The sequence below is a fragment of the Solanum verrucosum genome, unplaced genomic scaffold, assembly GCF_900185275.1.
Source record: "Solanum verrucosum unplaced genomic scaffold, falcon-dt-bn FXZP01000040.1, whole genome shotgun sequence".
NCBI classification, from domain to species: Eukaryota; Viridiplantae; Streptophyta; class Magnoliopsida; order Solanales; family Solanaceae; genus Solanum; species Solanum verrucosum.
Genome location: NW_026020323.1, coordinates 420,293 through 441,955, shown reverse-complemented (window position 1 = coordinate 441,955; position 21,663 = coordinate 420,293). Strand labels below are relative to the sequence as shown.

The 21,663-nt window shown below is 33.4% G+C and overlaps 2 protein-coding genes across 2 annotated transcripts; one reads left to right on the top strand and one right to left on the bottom strand.

The window, feature by feature from the left end:
* Positions 1–2,971: 2,971 nt before the first annotated feature.
* Positions 2,972–4,720, top strand: LOC125835466 (xyloglucan galactosyltransferase XLT2-like). Its single transcript, XM_049514591.1, has one exon. The coding sequence runs from the start codon at positions 3,083–3,085 to the stop codon at positions 4,718–4,720; it is 1,638 nt and encodes a 545-aa protein (XP_049370548.1). The 5' UTR covers positions 2,972–3,082.
* A 10,207-nt stretch (positions 4,721–14,927) lies between these two features.
* Positions 14,928–20,664, bottom strand: LOC125835429 (BTB/POZ domain and ankyrin repeat-containing protein NPR1-like). Its single transcript, XM_049514555.1, has 6 exons — positions 20,544–20,664; positions 20,339–20,434; positions 19,262–19,818; positions 17,362–18,118; positions 16,349–16,546; positions 14,928–15,656 (listed from the first exon to the last, which is right to left on the bottom strand). Exons 3-6 carry the CDS (start codon positions 19,766–19,768, stop codon positions 15,391–15,393), a joined length of 1,728 nt encoding a protein of 575 aa, XP_049370512.1. The 5' UTR covers positions 19,769–19,818; positions 20,339–20,434; positions 20,544–20,664; the 3' UTR covers positions 14,928–15,390.
* Positions 20,665–21,663: the final 999 nt, after the last annotated feature.

Sequence of the window (21,663 nt, the reverse complement as noted above, 5' to 3'; positions counted from 1 at the left end):
CACATTTAGCAAACATAAAAATCATATTTGTATGCTATAACTATAGTTTGCATAATTGTGCTCCATAACAAACTTTACGTTTGCTATGGAGCATCAGATTGTATAAATTGTTGGGGTATCAGATTTGTATAAAATCGATGGCAGCCTCTCATTTGTATAAATCGTTGACAGTCTCTCGTTTGTATAAATCGCTGGCAGTCTCTCAATTCAATTTTATGTGTTTGTATATCTGCATAAAATTTGAATTTGTATACAATTGAATCGAAATAAAACGTTTGTATATCAAATCTCTCTCTTTCTCTGTCGCTTCATACAAACACAGATTATACAAAATGTATAATTTGTGTTTGTATAAAGCGAGAAAGAGAGAAAGACAAAAAAAAACTAGGCAGAGGAAGATTTGTATTGTATACTTATAAGTGTATAGGACGAAGATATATGTATTTGCATGTGTATATACAATTTTCTCTCGCTTTATACAAACAGAAACACAATTTATACATTTGTGTTTGTATAAAGTGAGAGAGGCGAGGGAGAGATTGGCGAGCGAGAGAGGGAGAGTGGCAAGCGAGAATTCCATGGAGAGAGGCGAATGACAATAATTTGCTACGGGTTACAATTAAATCAAACTGTGGTTATAACATTTAATTTGAATTAATAGTTTGCTATTATATACAATTTTCTCTTTTTTTACACCATCTTCTTATTGAAATTTGCTTGCATTTCTTTTAACAGAATCAATTGTTTAGTTTAAATTGAATCGATTTTTTTTTTAAAAAAAAATTAATATAGTTTTGCTAGGAGATTATGGTATGATGGCAAACCAAAATTAGTATTGAAGAAAAGAGAGTGTAATATTCTTTACTCTTCACACTCTAAGAATAACTTGTCTAATTTCACCAATAATTCACCATTATCTTTCTTTTTATCATCTAGCGTCAAATATAACATTTCTTTTTTCTTAAATGACCATACTATTATTGCTAGCGTTTCCCCCCTTCATTTTAATAATTTCACTTTACCTCCTTAAACTTCAAAACAAGAGACAAAATACCTAAAAACATTGTCTATATAAACAATGTCACTTTATTATGCATTTTTTTTGCAAAGTTAAAAGTTGAAACTATACATTCCTTAATTCTTTCATCTTTGCTTTTATTTTTTTTATTTTTTTGTTACTAGAAAAAGTGAACAACTTATTCCTGAACTTGCTTCATCCTAGTGCTAACATGCATATTCTAGTTAGTGTTTAACTTTTATGCAATAGTGTAAGATAAGTTTTATTCTATGAATTCAATAAAAAAAATAAAAACAACTTCAAGTAAGTAACTTATCTATAAAAAGTGAAATTCACAACTAATAAAACAAGACAAGTTATCTGATATAACAAATTAAAATACAATGACAATGTGGATTTTTCCTATATTGCTATATTCGGAGTGTTCCCACAAATAATTAATGGTGCAATTATATACACGTTTTCTTGTGCAACTAAAAGGTATACATAGTGGTCCTCCAACCTAATAAACTCAAGCAACATAAGGTTCTTGAGAGTGATATAAACAAGGAAATTAATGAACTTTGAATAGAAGGAAGTTATGCTACAAACATCTTTTATTATATATAGAAAAATAGAACAATTTTTATATTAAAAAGAAACATAAAAATAAATATTTTTATGAGTTATTTTTAAATATCTTATAAAATAAAAATTTATAGAATGACTTGACTAGCTTCATATTCCACGTTGAACGTTTCAACGGACTTTAGTGTACTCATCATTACTGTCTTAATCATGATGTTGGTGCCATTATACACGTGGATGCACTTGATTGATCCTTTGACATCGAATTAATACTAATACTTAATTATTCATTAAAAAATACGCAATAATGTACAATATTTATTTGGAAACACTGAATAAACTATTGTCAATTGTACAGTAGATTGTCTTTCCACTTTGTAAGAACCAACGAGGAACAAACACATTACACAAACATAATACTTCTATCAATTTTATAATTTTAATTTCCAACTCAAAAACTCCACTTGTTAATATTCTTTTTTTTTTTTTTTGTTTCGATGACACGTCTTTCAACTTGTACATTGGTAGGCTAGGGTCATTGCGTTTTGGTCGTTAATTAAACTTTTTTTGGAACCCCAGGATAACCTGCAGCTACTACAATCTCTGTCCTTCGGGTGAGCACTTTGTGCGCACTGAGTAAACCTCCATTGTGTAATTGCCTGCAAACCACACATGAGATGTAAACCACACTAGGCAAGTCCTATGCGACATGCTCGACTCAGAAGGCATTGAGGGGGGATCGATCCCGGTCATCCGTGTGGATAACCACCCTCCAAACCAACTGAGTCATTCCGATAACGTTAATTAAACTTATTGTTGCGTTGTTTATAAGATTTCTCCATAGACTTTAACTTCTATGTATAGTGTATAGTTATTTGTCAACTAATATCTATGTCTTTTATCTTTGAGTGTGCACAAATAGATACTTAAACTTGTATAAAATTGAATAAGATATATGCGTTCTATGTGACATAATACATGTTAAGCACCACATAAGATGCAAATTGTCATGTAGGATGTCAAGTAGGATGCGTGTGTCTACTTGTTCAACTTTATACAAGTTTAAGTGTCTAGTTATGCACATCTAAAATTTGATGGCATAGAAGATAGTTGAAACCAAGTTTAATAACACGTATATGTATTATGCTTTATGCTTTATATAAAAAATAGTGATGACAAAACATCAAAATTTCTCCCACTACAAAAATGGTTTGTGGTGCAATAGTGAGACTTTTTCACTCTTAACCAGAAGTCTCGGATTCGAGTCCGAGTATGGAAAAAATTCTATTGGGAGCGTCACCCTCGAATGATCTCTGTCTCTGACGTGCGCGATCTAAATTTAGTCGAGATTCCAATGCGAGATCTAACAGTGGTGGGAAACCAAAAAGTAAAAGAAATTCTCCCACCAATATCCTACCTTCCCTTTCTCCTCTTATTGACTTGCTATATATTCTCTACTTTCCTTGTTGTTCATCTTCTTCTTCCTCAGTTCCCATAATGTTGCCATCTGAAAATTCTTCCCCTAGGAAGACATTCAAGAAACTCAGAAATTCCTTCTATTTGATCAAATCCCAAGTTGGATTTCATCATTGTAAATGGTTTTTCCTCATCATTCTCATTCAAGTCACCTTCATTCTATTCCTTGCCGGAACTTCCCCTCCGGCCATTCCCCTCCGACACCAGCACCAGCAACAGCGCTTCCAAATCTCGAAACCTCAAAAACAGAGCATTCACCAGAAGAAACAGAGCAATGGCCAAGTTCAAATCTTGCAAGATTCAAAACCCAAAAACAAACAGCAAAAACAGAGCAAGGACCAAGTTCAAATCTTGCAAGATTTAAAACCCAAAATCAACCAGCAGAAACAGTTAGTGCAAGCTAAAGAACCCCACGATGAGTGTGAATACGGGAGAGTTTATGTATACGATCTTCCAACAAAGTTCAACAAAGATCTTCTAAACAACTGTCATGATTTAGACCCATGGAGTTCTCGATGCAACGCGGTTACAAATGGCGGTCTTGGACCAAAAGCAACTGGCCTCGACTCAATCGTACCGGAGAATATCCGGTCTGCTTGGTACTGGACAGATATGTACTCCGCTGAAGTCATTTATCATGAAAGAATTTTGAATTACAAATGCAGAGCATTAAACCCCCAAAATGCTACTGCATTTTATATCCCCTTTTATGCCGGACTTGCAATTGGGAAGATTTTATGGTTCACCACAGCGAAAGAACGAGATCGTCCTAGTGAATTGATGCTAGAATGGGTAAAAAATCAACCTTATTGGAATCAAAATCACGGGTCAGATCATTTCTTAATGCTCGGTAGATTAACATGGGCATTTCGAAGAAAAACCGATGCTGATTCCGATTGGGGCACGAGTTTTCTCCGAATGCCATTGATGAAAAATGTTCTTCGTTTATCTATTGAAAAGAATCCGTGGGATGATTTAGAGGTAAGTGTTCCTTATCCTACAGCTTTTCACCCTCAGTTCGAAACAGAGATTAAACAATGGCAAGATCTCGTGAGGTCACGTAATCGTTCTAGCCATTTTTGCTTCGTGGGAGCTGTGAGGAAGAAGATCAAGAATGATTTCAGAGAAGTATTAATGAATTACTGCAAGAACGAGACGGGTTCTTGCAAGATTGTGGATTGCTCCGTCACACATTGTTATGACGGAGCACCAGCAATTCTTGAAGCATTTTTGGATTCTGATTTCTGTTTACAACCAAAAGGGGATGGATTTACAAGAAGATCGATGTTCGATTGCATGATGGCAGGTTCAATTCCAGTGTATTTTTGGGAAGGAAGTTTTAAAACTCAATATGAATGGCATTTGCCTTCGCCATCGGAGGATTATTCAGTATACATGGATCATACTGAAGTTAGAAATGATACTAACATAATTAGAGAAGTACTCGATAAGTTCACGAAAGATGATGTGAAGAAAATGAGAGAGATTTTGATTGATGCTATGCCTAAGTATTTGTATGCAAGGTCTAATCAAGGATTAGGGAGTAGTAATGATGCTTTTGATATTGCTATTGATGAAGTTTTGAAGAGATTCAAGCAACAAAGGGAACAAAAACAAAACTTGGAGGAAACAAGAAAAGATGAAAAATCTATAGAATAAGGTACATTATTACTCAACAGGAATTGCAACCCCTCATTCTTTTACTTTAAAAAATCAATTATTTTTTGTTTTGTTTATCATAAATCAATAAGAAATTGCAGTATTAGTAGTAAATTTTCATCATTGATATAATCCTCTTACATGTAAATTTTCATCATTGATGTAAATGTTATACATGATACTTTTTTTAGTGTCCTTGTAATTTTAGTAGTAGGAATGTAGAATTCATTCTGGAAATCTAATCAGTGTTTTGTCTTTTGAGTAGAGACTATGAGCAAAAAGCATAATGAAAAGTCATGTTCTGCTCATGGGGAGATGAATGCGGAAAAGTGGGGTCCTCTCACCCGTGATCACTTCCTTTTTAGAAGTCAGATTCAATTTTCAATTGACACTCCATAGAAGGAATTCTAAACCTCTAAGAGACGAGACAGATTTAACGCTACACCTTTTTTCTTAGCGCCTCCCTCTAGGCAGGACTCACAATGAAAGGATGCACAGAGTAAAGTTGTCACCATGAACTAAGGTCATTTCATTTCATTATATATAAAGGTTGCTAAAGATGCCAAAAATATTACATGTGCTAGTTGATGGAGATGACAATTATTATAGCCAATATATCTAGTGTCACTCTTTTAATGTATAATAAAATGATCTTAAATCAAATTAAAGATTCTATAAATAATACTTTAAATTTTATTCATTTTTTAATTTTTTAATTGAAAAAGTTTAATGTTTTATGTCACGATAGAACATCTATAAGACACTAGATACTCTCATAAGACAACATCTATATGCTATGTATGCGGCAAAATAAAGGATAGTTTTCTTTAGAACTAATTATTGATGTAATATATTTTTCTCTATAACATTCTACTTATAAAGGTATTGACATTCATTATATATAAGTACACTTTTTGTTTTTGTAAAATTACATCTATATCATTGCCTTACTCAAATATTAATTGAATAATAATATTTTGTAAAAGATATATCACGTTTAAAGATAAAATATTAAAATATTTATGAAAATCGTTCTTAGTGTCATGCACATATTAAATTTCAAATATTAATATCAAAGAGAATAATTGTACTTAAATGGTGTCCATCATTTACAGTCGTAACGTCAAGAGGAAAAGTTATTGCTGACCTTTTTTTTATCTTGATATTATTTTTCTATTTTGTTGGTTACGTTTGTTCACCAAATTGAGTAAAGTAAAGAACAATACTACTTAAGAAATATCACTTTCTCCCCATATTCAAATTTTTTTAATGCATTTTGAAATATTTCAACGATATCTGGTCATTTTTGTCTCAAAAAATAATTAACTCTATGAAAATTTATACTAATCATTTAAAAGCACTTGTTCAATATTCTTTCAGTTATAATTATTTACTAAAAAACTTTAATTTAGTAATATTAATTCTATTTTACAACATCGTATACTATATGATATGATAAACACGTGCAACACACGTACTGTGAAACTAGTAATAATATAAATAACAATGACAGCAAGGATGGCTTTGAAATAGTAATTAATTAAAGCCTTTTGTTTTTGGTGAAATTAAGTAACGGCATGGTTAATTTGCCCCTATTGTGGACTGGGGGTTTAGGTATAAAATATGGAATTTTTTTGGGTACATATTATGCTTATTTTAGTTCTTGTTGACAAATAAACAAGTGATAATTACATTATAAATTAGCTGAAAAATTTAGCTAATAGAATAAAGGTAGGATTATAGTTGTCAAGTGGTCTTACTATATTACTAGCTCCTATATAAAGATATTGGTGTCAACTAATTAAAGTGGTCCTCAATCAAATAAAATATTTATAGATTTTAGTGGCAATTTGAAATTTATCACGTCTAAAAAGTGTGAAACAGATTTCGATTGAGTTAAATCGGATTTGTTGTAAGTAATTTTTAGTACACTATTGAAAAATTTAACTAAAATATACACAAGAAAAATATAATTAGTGAGATTTTTTACTAGTTCAAAATCGTTAATTAAAATTGAAAAATTTAACTAAAAAATGGAAGCTATGAAAGGAGGAGGAGTTTGGATAAAAAAAACTTTGTAATGGAGGAATTAGAATCGAATTGAATTGGTTTTTCTTGGATTGATTATAAATATCTAATGTTACCCCTATTTGTATTTGTCTAGGAATGTTTCTAGAAACTATTCGAAACACATTTACAAAAAAAGGTAAGATTTTAGAACTTATAGATCTATTTCTAAAATAAATATCTAAGATACTATAATAGATCAATCTAGCCATTTTTTAAAAATCTACAATTTTCTTTGTAATTCCAAGAAATTAACTTCAATTTTTTACACCCATTATTAACAAGTGAAAAATGTCCAAATATAATACAAATGCAGTTACCGACATAAATTTTACTTATTACTCTTATTTAATTCTTTACACCCATTATTAACAAGTGAAAAATGTCCAAATATAATACAAATGCAGTTACCGACATAAATTTTACTTATTATTACTCTTATTTAGAAGTGGGAGTAGGGAAGGACGAACAAGGGCAAACTAGGTAATTCCAATGTTAACTTTGGGGTAATTCGTAATGTAAATACTACATTATAATGGGCCCATCTGTCATAGATATATGACCTACTCTATTAACACGTGTATTGCTCTTTATTTATCAAGAAACACGTGTGCTACTAATTGTGTTGTCTTTTTCATTGGAACATTTAACAAAAAACTTGTGTAAAGTGAGCTCATTGTTCTTCTTCTGGGAATGATTTCTACCGTCCCTTCAGTTTTAAATTTCTTTCCCACTGGTATTATACCTTTTCCTGCCAGTGTAGAACCTAGCGGATATCGATTAATCTAATTTTATGTTATTTTTATTTTGCCTTTAGGTCAATTTTTCATTGGATTGGTTTGAATTTTCTTTCAATTTTGCTGATTTCTTAGGTATTTAGGGTTGTTATACCGTTGCATGCACTACATTTTAGAGTTCATTGTAATTTGTAGCACTGGCCCTTTTTCTCCTTCTCCTCTCCGACTTGCCTATTTACAAATTTGTATCTAATATAATAATTTCTCCTATTCAGGTCTATTACTTCAAGGAGATAGGGGAGAATTGCAAGCATGAGATGCCGGAATGGAGCAGAAGCTTGAAATTCAAACAATCTATCAAATTTTTATATCGTTATACATCAGGTATACCGACCTCAATTTTACCAAATCAAACCAAGAAAATATAGGTTCTCCCTATTTTGATCCGATTTTTGATTTACCGACTATGAATTTCTGATTTGAGTAGAGATTGTAACACTAAATTCCTTATAGGGTGAGTTCACAATTTTGCGGTCTACATGAGTTACATTCTGCTACCACAACAATTAGGGTGTGTTTGGTATGAAGGAAAATGTTTTCCTAGAAAATGTTTTCCATAGAAAATGTTTTCCTGGAAAACAAGTTGATTTTTGACTTCTTTTCTCATGTTTGGTTGGTGAGTAGAAAATATTTTTCGGAAAAGATTTTTAGTGTTTGATTTATGAATGATTTTTTTTTTTGAGAAATATCTTTTATTTTTACTAGGGTAGAAAATAATTTTTGAAATTGAAAATATTTTTTAAAAATAAACTAAAATTTTTTTGGGGGTGGGGTGGGGTGGGGTGGGGGGGTAGGGGGTGGGTTGAGGGTAGGGGTGAAAAATTGAAATTTTGAAGTTGAAAATATTTTTTCAAAACAAACTTAATTTTTTTTTTGGGGATGGGGGCTGGTAGGGGGTGGGTGGGATGCGGGGACTGGTAGGGCGTGGGTGGGGGGTCGAGGGTTGGGGTGAAAAAATAAAATTTTGAAGTTGAAAAATATTTTTTTTAAAATAAACTTAAATTTTTTTTGGGGTGGGGGGGGGGGGTGCTGGTAGGGCGTGGGTGGGTGAAAAAAATGAAATTTTGAAATTGAAAATATTTTTTAAAAACAAACTTAATTTTTTTTTTTGGGGGGGGGGCTGGTAGGGGGTGGGTGCGTGGGTGGGGGATCGAGGGTAGGGGTGAAAAATGAAAATTTGAAATTGAAAATATTTCTTAAAAACAAACTTAATTTTTTTTTTGGGGGGGGGGGGAGGGGGCTGGTAGGGAGTGGGTGGGTGGTGGGTGGGAGGCTGGGTAGGAGGTGGGTGGGGGGGGTCAAGGGTATGGTGAAAAAATAAAAATTTGAAGTTGAAAATATTTTTTAAAAACAAACTTAAATTTATTTTTTTTGGGGGGGGGGGGGGGGGGGGGGCTGGGTAGGAGGTGCGTGGGGGGGGGGGGTCAAGGTAGGGTGAAAAAATGAAATTTTGAAATTGAAAATATTTTTTAAAAACAAACTTAAATTATTTTTTTTTGGGGTAGGGGGTGAGTGGGTTGGAGGGGGGAGGGGATCGAGTGTAAGGGTGAAAAAATAAAAAATTGAAGTTGAAAATATTTCTTAAAAACAATAAAAAAAAAAATTGATAGGGGGGGGGGGGCGAGGGTAGTGGATGGGGGTAAAAAATAAAAAATTGAAATTAGAAATATTTTTTAAAAATAATCTTTAATATTTTTTTGGGAGAGGGTGGAGGTAGGGGTAGGGGTAAGGGTAAGGGTGGGTAAAAAAAATTAAATTTAAAAACAAGTTTTAAAAATTTTTTTTTTTTGGGAGGGGGGTGGTTGGGGGGCTGATTTGAGGGTAGGGACAAAATAAATTAATTTTTTCAATAAAAAAATAATTGTAGTTTGAAGTTGGAAGAGAGGTTTGGAAAATGTTTTCCTTAAGTTTTGAAGGGAAGTCATTTTCCTTAAATTTGGGGAAAATGAGTTGATTTGGAAAACATTTTCCAAAACATTTAACCCAACCAAACATGAGAAAATTGGAAAACATTTTCCAGAAAATGTTTTCCTTCATACCAAACACACCCTTAGTCTTCTATTTTTACTTCAACACCCATCCTTTTATCTAACTCTGTTGGAGGTTAATGGGGATAAAACAAACAACAAACTACCTTAAGTTGATGACATGATGGTTAACCTTAAAATACACATATCTCTTTTTCTGAAAATTGGCACGGACTAGCACGAATCAATAGGCAAGTTGGTAAATTATTTTTTGTCATTGATGTTATGATAAACAAAGTCGTGAGATCATATGAATGGATTGTTGGTGTTCTGTGGTAATAGGAAGTTCTACTTTAAAGTTTACAAGCTAGCTTCCTGGTACGTATGAATGACAAGACTCAATCGGACATAGAAGACGGTCTCCATGTTCTAAGGTATGAAACTTACCTTTAATATGTCTCTCATTTTTCTTGATTTTGGTGTCTCTGCATTATTAGATAATATAATGTATCATATGAAAATTGACGAGGGTCATAAATGTCTAGCATGTATTGTTTGCATCAGACGGTTTTAGTTGAGCTTTAGTGGTGGAGTAGCAATTCTATTCTGAATTTATTCCTTTAAACCTTCATGCTCTGGAATTTTGTAGATCAGGTGAACCTCAATAGGGATCCTCTCTTTTCCCGTGACACATTTCTGTTTTTAAGGCGGTCTCTTTTTCTCAATCTGACCATTTATATCTACTGATTGTTGAACCCAAAAAAAAAAACTTTAAAATATCTATTGATTGTGTTCGCCATGTCCAGTGGTTTAACATTTTTAGAGCTTCGCCTTTATGCATACTAAGCTAACATAATATTATGTGTTAATTACTGCCAACATCTTAATGGTTTAGTGGGAGTATTCTTCGTTTTGCCTGCGTGATTATCCCGATTTCTCACATTTGTTTACTTTCTCACCATATTTTTGTTGCTACTTTTATTTTGGTCTCATGTTTTTCATATGCATTAGTTAGATCTGGTGGTTTATACTGATATGATATTGTAGCTTTCTTTGGATGAAGTTCATTATTTTGACTGTAGTTGATTTATATTTTCTGTTAGTAGAATTCAAATATATTACTAAGTTGAGTTGTAAATTGGTGTTATGGAACTACTGAATTCTGGAACATATATTCCTGCAGAAATATGCTTGCTCTTCAATATATATTTTAGGAATATACTAAGATATATGAGATACAAATTCATTACAAATACGTAAAACTCTACACAAGAACACTAGCCAAATATCAATATTCATGTTTTTAGTAATAGGAATCTCTATATCTAGACAACAAGACACACTTCTCTGTTACGACTACAGTTGTTTGGCTCTGCAATTAGTTTCAACAAACCTGCACATTAACTTAAGATGCTATCTTCCAATCGCTTAAATGTCTCTCAAATTAGTAGCTCTTGCCGCTTGCTTCCCCCAAAGAAAACCATTGTAGATGCACCACTTTGACAATGTAATAGGAGTGCAGCAAACGAAATCATTATCAAAGTTGGATAGGCTATAGGCAAGTTCTTAGGAAATTGAGTCTATTCTCCAGATTTGGGTCCCTTTGGAGGATGTGGAGTAGGCAGGGGAAGATGTAGCAACATTATATAAGGAAGAGCCTATAGGTGAAAACAAGATATTTCATAAGCTTAGTTTCTTTAATTATCTCACCAATACATTTGACTTATCATGTGACCAAGGAAAATATAGAAATTTTTCCTTGTAAGATGATGTTGTCATAACATGATTACACATAATAGGAGTCACACTATAATAGCATCGTGTAACTGTATACTTTTTGGGTTTTGTATTATGGTTATGATTCTTTACATTTATCTTATGCTTACATATCTAACACCATAAGGTGTTTGAAGAAGTCCAGCTGTTAAAAAGTTAAAATTTCTTTGGCATTGTTGAAAATTGAGCAGAAAAATTTCAATTTTATATTACTTTTAAGTTCTTCCATATTGATTCCCTTAAGTTAAATTTAGTTATTTTTACAATAAAAAAGTTAATATTGTGCTTGCTATCACTAAATAGATTCAGCGTCTGAGAAAAAAAGAAGAAGATTATGGAGAAATGATCTTGGCAAAAGGGTACTAACAGGAGAAGCTTTACAAAGAGTTTAATGGTAAGTTGTTTCTAGCGTGCACAAGGAATCATCTATATGGTTTTATTTTATGCTCTATAAATATGAAGGTGTTATGTAGTGGCTAAAGAATGATTTAGTTTTGATGATGTTTTGCCGCATATCTTTATAATATATTAGTTGCCTCTATATTTAATGAAAACTCATTAGATTTTAAAGAGTTTGTTAGAACATAAAATCAGTGAACATTAACTCCTACGGTAGTGTTATTTTTTGAGTCTTCTAGGCTATTTCATATGTCTTAAAAATGTCCCTAAGTTCCAACAGTTGTAAGTTGTTCGATCTGATAAGTCTCTTCAAGTACTAATATTATTGACAGAAAGGACAAGGTGAGACAAGTGACTATATTTGATCTCATGATAAATGAGAAGAACTAACAATGAAATTCATTGTAGATGGTGTATTGCCGAAACAAAGATTGTAGGTAAAGTGACATACTGATGATACGAAAGCATTTACTAATTAAATATGACAAAATCAGGATATTAATTTTAATACGATCAAAATGTAAGTCAGTATAAAGGAGGAAATCAACCCCTAATTTCCAGTTAGTAGGAAGATTCCTTGAAAGATATTCAAGGGTTTGATGACTTCTTAAAATACCTAAGTTATAATATATTAAGGGAAGAAGTAGTTTCTCCTTTCCTTCTACAACTCAAAGTTACTTTTCAGTGTACTTGATATTTTATATTTTTTTAGCAATTAAAGTTCCTTTTATTATGAATAATGATTGGTGAAGTTTCTACAGAAGAGAATCAAGTATAAATTATGTTCTCTGGTTTTTGGTTGTTATGACATTTTCAATTCGAATAATTCCACAAGCAAGTTACCAAAGGTATTTACACAAATGGATCTGTGAGTGTGATTTCTGTGAAATGCATTTGCACTATTTATTTAATGAGACATTTACCGAGTCTTCTTCATAGTAGTATTTGATTTGAGTAATGTGAACAAAATATTAAGGAAGATGATAAGTTTATACCGTTAACAATTAAGGTTTGCTTATTGTGCTTCAGATTCTTTGTCAAAATCTTAGCTTGTGACAACAATGCAGGGAGGACTTTTGAATGGATGGATTTTTCTTTGCATCAACTATAGAAGATTTATTTAGTTTTTGAAATCCTCTTTATTTAACTAGAACTACAGTGATTACAATATTCAATTTTTATATGTTATGTATTATGTAATGACAATTAAAATGTTTTTGATACAAGTGTTCAAAAGTCATTTTTTCTGCATTGGAAATTAAAAAAAGGTCAAAAATACACAAATATACGTGTTGGGCCCGTGCTAGTTTATAAAGATATGCATCACAGAAGTGAGCTTCAGTTGGTTTAGGGGAAAATATAAATTATTAGCTTAAAGCCTTAACAATGAAATTACAAACATATATGGAATTAAAAAGGCAAGAGAGCAAAAATACAATATATTACTCCTATGTATCATCAAATGTTGAACAAGTTTAATTTACCTTTCTTGCAAAATACTTTAGGAAAAAGTTTCAACAAAATATAAATATTAGTTAACATGTATTAAACAAGATTAATGACGTAGGGTATATATAAATCCAGTTAAACGTTATATCACTAAATAATTTGAGTGATAGGAAAATTTATATGATTATTGCACTTGAAATAATATAATTACACTTAAATATGGGTTAACTCATTTTCAACCGTTCATTTATCATCCAACCCTATTTTGATCCGTATGAAATATGAGTGGGTTGAAACTCAATCCGTTTTTGCTCAATCTACTTTCTAACACTATTAAAAATTAAATTGAGTCAAAATCTAGGGTCAAAGATTCAAAACCAACGGATTAAATCAATTTTTTTTATGAAAAATCGATAACAAATTGACGGATTGTACATCGTCAGTTTGACTTAGGTTAATTCCCTAAACTGACGAATAAGTAATTATCTGCCAATTAGTATCAAGTTCTTGCACGGTTTGCCCTAATTTTGGGGTGATCTTCAATTTTTATCCCTCGAATTAGTGATTTTTAGATTTTGCTTATGCTTCTTATTTAGTGAAAATTGAAAGACATAATTGTATTTTGCGATTTCCTTTGACTTTGAAAGGCATAACTTATGCCTTGCAATTTTTTATTTATTTTTTCAATCTCATTGGCATTTTTTATTAAGTTTTTATTACTTAAAGTACTAAAAGATCAAATTTAAAGACTATCGAGAAAAACTTAAATACAACCCTAAAATAAGGCGTTCATGCGAATGACCTGGTTAATATTAGGCCAAAAATGTCACCCAAATATGAATTGTTATACATATTATTTGGAGTATATTATTTTCATGAGCTAAAGTTGAAACCATAAATTCCTTATCCACAAAGAACAAGCCAAGAAATAACAATAAATAGTACTAAATGGATAACAATGTGTGAGACAATGCTTACTTGACAATTACCATAGCCTTATCCACTCTCATATTTCATCTCTATCTTATTAAGTAGTATTTAAGTATTAATTATTACCATCACTACTAAAAACGTAAAATCCAATCCTCAATCAAATGGACAATGGAAAATATGGAGAAAGGCCAATAATTTTGGCTATGAAAGGCCATCCAGGGACAGGTAAGAGCACACTTGCACAATCCATAGCTAAAACCCTCAAATGTCCTCTTATAGACAAAGATCACTTCAAAGATTGCACTAAACCTCTTCAACAAATCACTAAAGCCACAAAACTCATCAATGACCTATCATACGACGCCATGTGGCGAGTCGCCTCCGCTCAGCTAGACTTAGGTCTGAGCGTGGTGATCGACTCGCCACTCTCCCGTCGAGCTCACCTCGACCGGATCATTGAGATCGCAGATCGTAGTGGGGCTCGGGTTGTTGTAGTGGAGTGCAAGCCGAGTGATGAAGCTGAGTGGCGTAGGCGGCTTGAGCGGAGGAGTGAGCTGGTGGAATATGGCTCAAGCTGGCATAAGCCGTCCACGTGGCAAGAGATGGAGAAGTTGTTGGAAGGGTATGAAGGGTGTTGGGATTATGATGTTGGGGTGGAGGTTCCAAGACTTGTTGTGGATACAACATGTGCTAATGGGGTTGAACAACTGGTCTCAAATGTGTTGGAGTTTGTTTCTAATGCATGTGGTGCAAAAAAGAAACAATTGTACACTAATTAAGAAATTACGGATCGTTTGATAGAGTGTATACTGTATTAATAATATTAAGAGTAGTTATATTGGAACTACTTCCTATCCAATGTTTGGTTTGGTATATTAAGAGCTGTTCTATCTTTTACTCATGCTTAAACGCATGTTTCTGCAGCAAGCAAAGCCAAGCAAATCCAGAAAGAAAAAGTTTGTGGAGAATACATGTTTTGATCAGAAGATCCTTTTCTGCATATATCACCATAAATTAACAATCATCAATTCAAAAGAAGTAGTAATATTACAAAAGAAAAGCCATTTCTGTACCCCTACTTTTATTCCTCTTTCCCCTATATAGTTACCCCCACAATCAATCCACTCTCTTTGTACTTTTCTACAAGATGATACTTGTCCAAAAGAAAGATGAGTACTATAGTATATATGGAGCTCAAGCTCATGACAAGGTTCAAAAGTCACGCGGCCCTTCGAGATAGAATGCTTCCGCCATTGTTAGAATCCTTAGCTAGAGAGAGGATCTACTTTTTTCTATTCTTGTGACTGACATTAGTCTTTGGAGAATATGAAGAGGAGGAAGACGTAGAGAAGCCCGCCCAGTTCTTTTCAGCTTTGTCTTTCTTGAATGCCTCCATAACTTCACCCTTGAGTTCTGTGTATCGCATCTTCTTTGATCTTTGTTCCTCAGGGGTGCCACTTTCTAACATCAACGAATCTAGTTTGTCATCCTCCAGTAATCTATCTAAAACTTCGGAGCAGTTTGGGAAAAAACGTCGACCTGTCTCCACTGTCATTAAGGTAGACAAAAAAACACAATATTGAGAAAGACTACAACAACAACAAATGTAATCAAATCATGATAGAAAGAAAAAAACGACAGCAAAATAGCAAGATAAACAGAACAAACAAAACAGCTTGTAATAGTGAACACTAGGAGAATAAGATACTACACATAAACTAACTAATACAACAACTTTGGCTACCTCTTACCCTCGACCTCCAAATCTTCCTATCTAGGTTCATGTCCTTGATAAGCTAGCTATCCTCATAAAGCTGAAGATGTGGATAAAGACTATTCACGGGAAAAATGCTATTCCTACTTATTATGGGGGAGTGGGAAGCCTTGATGACATTCATTTACAACATCCAGCTCATGTTTTGCCATCCTCAAAGCCAAAATATATGGAGAAAGGAATAGAAGTTATATCTAGCAACTATAATACTGTTTCCGCGATCTCCTACAGGCGGAAATGACTTGAAGTTTCAATAATCAATTAAGTAAGAAACTAATATGCAATGAAAAATTGTATCAAGCCTAGTAGGACCAGAAGGAAGATATATGTGAATTATAAACATGCAAGATGTTCCATCACTCAATGATTATAAGTTGCAATTTCAAAAGTTCAAATATCTCTTTTAGGAACGCTGGCTCCTCCTTCGTTTAAATAATGAATCCAGAAGACGTAGAGTTACTATCACCTGTTTTCAGTAGTGCGACCAGCCGCTCTTGGAGTCTTTTCACTTGCTCAGATGGTAATTCGTTCAAGTCAACCCCTCTCGGATTTCTGCATAAGCCATTTGTTGCTGAAAGTCCAGTAAACTCTGCGGTTGAATCAGCATGTGCTATTTCCATAGCTAGCATGGCTTCCTGAGGAAATAACATCCGTGCCAATGCCACTGCAAGAAAAGCCAACTTAGGAGCTACATTCAAATACCACAAGTCGAGGAGAAGAGAATGACACAGCACCTAAGTAAGACCAAATAGACTTTTAACATTTTTATCACCCCATAATTATATAACACGAGTATTATTCTGACTGATAAAACATCAGTCTACGGACAGATTCAACAACAAAGCTTGTTAGTCTTTCACTCTCTCATTCCATAGTTATGATTGGCTTCTTTGGTGCAACTTAGCACCGAGAAGAATTCCCTAGCATCTGTGATGTGTTTGTTGCTGCTTCAGTTTAGGACTGAAGTATAAGCAGCAAAAACCTGTCATAGCTTCTTATTTTTCCTTCCTACCAACACCTCTCACACAGAGCAGACGGAAAACACGAAATGAAGTGTAGGGAATGTAGTTCCTCAATTTGCTGTTATATGGGACGACAGGCAGCATCATCACAAACTAAGTTCTAGCGTCACATCAAGCACATTTTCAAAGATCATTATCTCAACTATTATTTCACTGAATTCTGTTTGATGTATGACAAACAGACACAAAACAGTTTGTTTCTCAGGAAAATGGTGTAGCTGTGCAACACAAATGAAATTTCAACAGCTTACCTAGAAACTCCATCTGAAGTCTTAGAATCTGATGCAAAATTAGTGGCAATCAGAGCACACAGGAATGCATAAGCATCTTAATTTTAGCTTAATATAAACAACAATATCAAGCATGTGATTTGAATTAAATTGGATAGGTTTTGATAAGTATAAGAAATGTGATTACTGGATCACTAAGAGAGTTCACTTCAACATAACAAAGTTACCTCTATTTTCAAATAAAAGCAACCTCATGAGTAATTCATCAGCCAACACCAATGATGAAGAAGACATGCTCCCAATCATAGGATTCCTAATCATCTCTCTCTCCAAAACATCAATGCATAACCGGTCTTTATTAGTAACCTTTCCTTGCTCCGGTGGATCATTGTAATCCTTTAGACGAGTCAATCTACGGCATATGGATAGTGCTGTATGTCCGTCGCGTGTAGTATCCAAGACCGATGCTCCTTTTGCAAGTAGTCCCATTATTATTGATGGCTCCTTTCGTCTAGCTGCAACATGAAGGACATTATATCCTCGGGAGTTCTGAAGATTGACATCAGCGCCTAAACCCAGCTCAAGTACCTCGTTCACAACCTTGGAGTTGCAATAGGCAGCAGCATAATGAAGAGCACAAGCATCGTTTAAAGTGACGTTTGACTCTTCCAGGAGTAGTGTTAGCAGTTCAACGTCATCAGACTCCAGAGCCTTCAGAATCCTCCTAATTCTCTTTTCACTCAAGGAGTCTTCTTCTAATGACTCCTGTTCAGTCCCTTGTCGAGACTTGAGGCGCCTTGATTTTATGTCAGTCAAAACTTCATGAGGGAGTTCTTTCTCAAGAGTAGCATTGTCTAGATCAGATCGTGCCACTCTCTGGATGCAGTGTTCAAGAAGTTGATTAGATTTGCAGTGAAAGGCAACTAAAAGTATGGGTATTACATCCTCAGGAGTAGCCTTATCAACAAAGTTGTCGAGATAGCGCTGCACTCAAACAGAACATTAATCAGAACTCTTCAGATAAAAAAAACAATGTAACTACAAAGTTAGAAGCATTAATTCTCATGGAAAGCTTCTGTCGTTTCCTATCTGGTACAAATATCATTATAAATTCAATAGCAAGTCATTTACTGTATAATCAAGAAATATACAAAGAACTAGAATAGCTCAGGACTGTAGTAAGCTGTTGAGACTCATTTTCATGGACAAAGCAATAAAATCATAAACACCTGGTACCCTAACTCAAGCAGGATGTTAAGCTTAAGTCTCAACCTGTACATATGGCAGACAGAGTTCATCTGCAACCGGATTCATTGATTAGTAATTTAGTAAAAACGTACATCATTTAAACTCGATGAATGCTAAATTTCCAAGAGTTCTTTCCTAGAATCTGACAAAAACAGCAATAGTTTAAGCTTTTTGATAATAAAATTACCTCCACTCTGTCAATATGTAAGAACTAATGTGGCACAACTTGTCCCTTAAGGCCATCATCCAGACTGAAATAGATATCTACTGATTGAGGTCTAAAGCAGCTATAACTGACCGTGGGGCATAGTAGGACCAGAGGCAAATTCAAGCTTTGAATTTCTTTTTTATTCCGGATTTGAACCTTATGGGTTATCACAGCTCAAATGATTTATTGGGTCAAAAATCTATAACTTGTACTTATTTAGTTGAATTTTTTTACACATACAGGGTTTGAACCAATATATTGGGTTGGTATGACCACATAACTTACATACTAAATTCGCCCCTAAGTAGGACTACATGTCTTTAGACAGTTCAGAAAATGCTGAATATGCTCCATAAATTCTCGTCATTAATGAAATAAAATATGACCAATTATAATATGTTATGACAGAAACAATGACTCCTAGATGATGAAGATTTTTGTTTATAAGCTGATATACTAGGAAAAACGGAGATTTTTCTGAACATCAGCATTTTCAACAGAAATCCTTATATATAAATCTGAAAAGATTGTGTCTAAGTCAAGCATGTGATTTATATTTGGTATGCTTTGATGTTGTTGAAGAAATCTTATCACAAGGATAGTTCTATGATAAGTCCAAGAAGGAAAGTCAAATGCATATATAGAACTTAACCAGCATAGCAAACACTGACCTCTACGACCATAACGAGTTCTTTTATCTGAAAAGTGGACGAAGCATACATGAGTTCCACTGCATAATTAATGGCAGGGCGGCAAGCATCATGAGCACAGGCATTATCAACACAACTCGAAACTTCTGAAGGAGATGACTTAATCGTTCCCGTATATAAATAATTCAGGAGGACCATGAATACTTCATAGCCAATTGAGGCAACACGCACCAAATCCTTCAGCAAATATTTAGGCTTTTCATTTTTCAAGGAATTCTCATTCTGCTCCTTAAACTTTTCATGGAAAAACTGACTTCGTGCAGCCAATATACAGCGATTAACGCCAACATCAATCCCCTCAACGACTATTTCTGCATCACTGTAGTTATATTCAGGATTAAGCAGGAGTTTCTCAAGACTACCACATAAATTACTCAAATGATCAACACTTGGTCCTGGTTCCTGGGGACTACTGCACTCATTTGATACATTAGAAGATGCAGCAAAACTCTCGTGGCCGCTCTCCATTGTTCAAACTTAATTATTGCTTTGGTAATTAAACTAGCAAGAATTCATCCCTGAGAGAGCAAGAAATCAATAATATGCTCAGCATGACCAAACATTTAATGACTTCAGACACCAAATCCTTGCATCAAGAGCATGAATCCACCAAAAAAAAGTTAAAGTACTTAATATTCTATTTCCATGTCATCAACCAAAGTAAAGTTTTAAGATAGAAAGAAAACATATCATCAGCTCAGAACACCCAAAACACAAAACGGACTTCAAGGGTAGGCTAAAAAATCAATCTTTTCTTGATTCCCAAAACCTACACCTTCTTCTTAACAACACCAAAAATCAATCTTTAAGCTACCCAATGCCCCAAACAGAGCAAAAACCTCAAGTAACAAGACAACAATGGTAAAGTCAATCAAGTCAACGCTAGCACAAAATCTCAAAAAAAAAAAAGCCTGAATTAACAATGAAAAATGAGAGAATTGGAAATATGAGTCCTTTTTCCCCACCCCTTATTCTTTAAGAGCATAAAGATTCTATCTTTGAGCTACCCACTTCCCCCAAACAAGGCAAATAGAGTACCTCAAGAGAAAGCACAAAACTTTTCCAAGAATCTGAAAAAGTTGAGCATAAAGTCAACAGGTCAACTTTGCATGATCTTGGCCCAAACTCTCACACCTGCAAGCCAAAAAAAAGAACATAATGACCCTCCCTTGCTGCTAGTGAAATCCCATCATTCTAACATAAACATGAAAACTCCAAAAACAAAGAAAGCGATTCTGCATACCCCAAATATGTATTGTGGAAGAAAGCTGCAGTCTGCTGACCCCAAAACTAGTCAAAAAGTGATTGCTTGCTGTGACAGAATGAAGTAAGTAATGATTTTGAGTAGGAAAAAAGAAGAAGAGTGAAATGAAAAAAAGAACATAACAGAGATGCAGAAAAAGGAATACTACTAGTGAATGATGCAGGTGCATGTATCAAGTTATAAAAAAAAAAATGTTTATTGTAAGTATATCCTTACTTTCATTTATTACACCTTAATTTTGTTAAATTAATCTTTTTTTCAATTTATAAACTATGGTCTATTTTAGCTTTAATCTTTGTGGCCATTGGGTGTGAATTGGGATAGTACGACGAAAGGGGAATTGGCGGGCCCAAGCCGTGTTCGTAGGGGCGGGACGGTAGAGGTATAAAAGGTGCTTGTACTAATATTTTTTATTGGGTGATGTGACATATAAATATTTCGTTCTAGTAAATATACGAGTCTGTTTAAAAAGTCACATTGGTAATTGAATTTGATGTAATTATATTGTCTATCTTGTTTGGTTGGTCAGTAGGTAATTGAGTGTAATTGATAGAAGTAATTATACTCTTCAAGAGACTGTGAATTACTGGTAATTATATAGTGTAATTACAAGCTCATTACTTTAAATTTTCTTATTTCTATTTTTATTTTTTGTTTTAATTTATTTTTATTATTTTAAATTTTTTAAAAAAAATTAAGAGTTTATTTTTTATTTATTATATTTCAGTTCCTTCTCATTCTCAACTTTTGCTTCATGTGATTTCATGCAATTTTTCATACTAACAATTTTTTATGTCATGCTTTTTAAAAAAAATAAATTTGATAGTATTCTAATTTTTAAATTAAAATAGAATTCATTGTTAAGTAAGGTTATAGACTTACTTTCTTTTTCTTTTAAATCATATTTATATATGTTATGTTGAAATTTGACATAATTAAGACTAATTTGTTTTGAATTTAAAACTTACGTTATATTTTCACTTTTATTTATTTTAGTAGTATTGATTTGAGACTTCATATTGCTAATCGTTTATTTTTAGTTAGATTTGATAGATTATCTTTGTGCCAAATATTTAAATAATTTATGACATTTTATTTA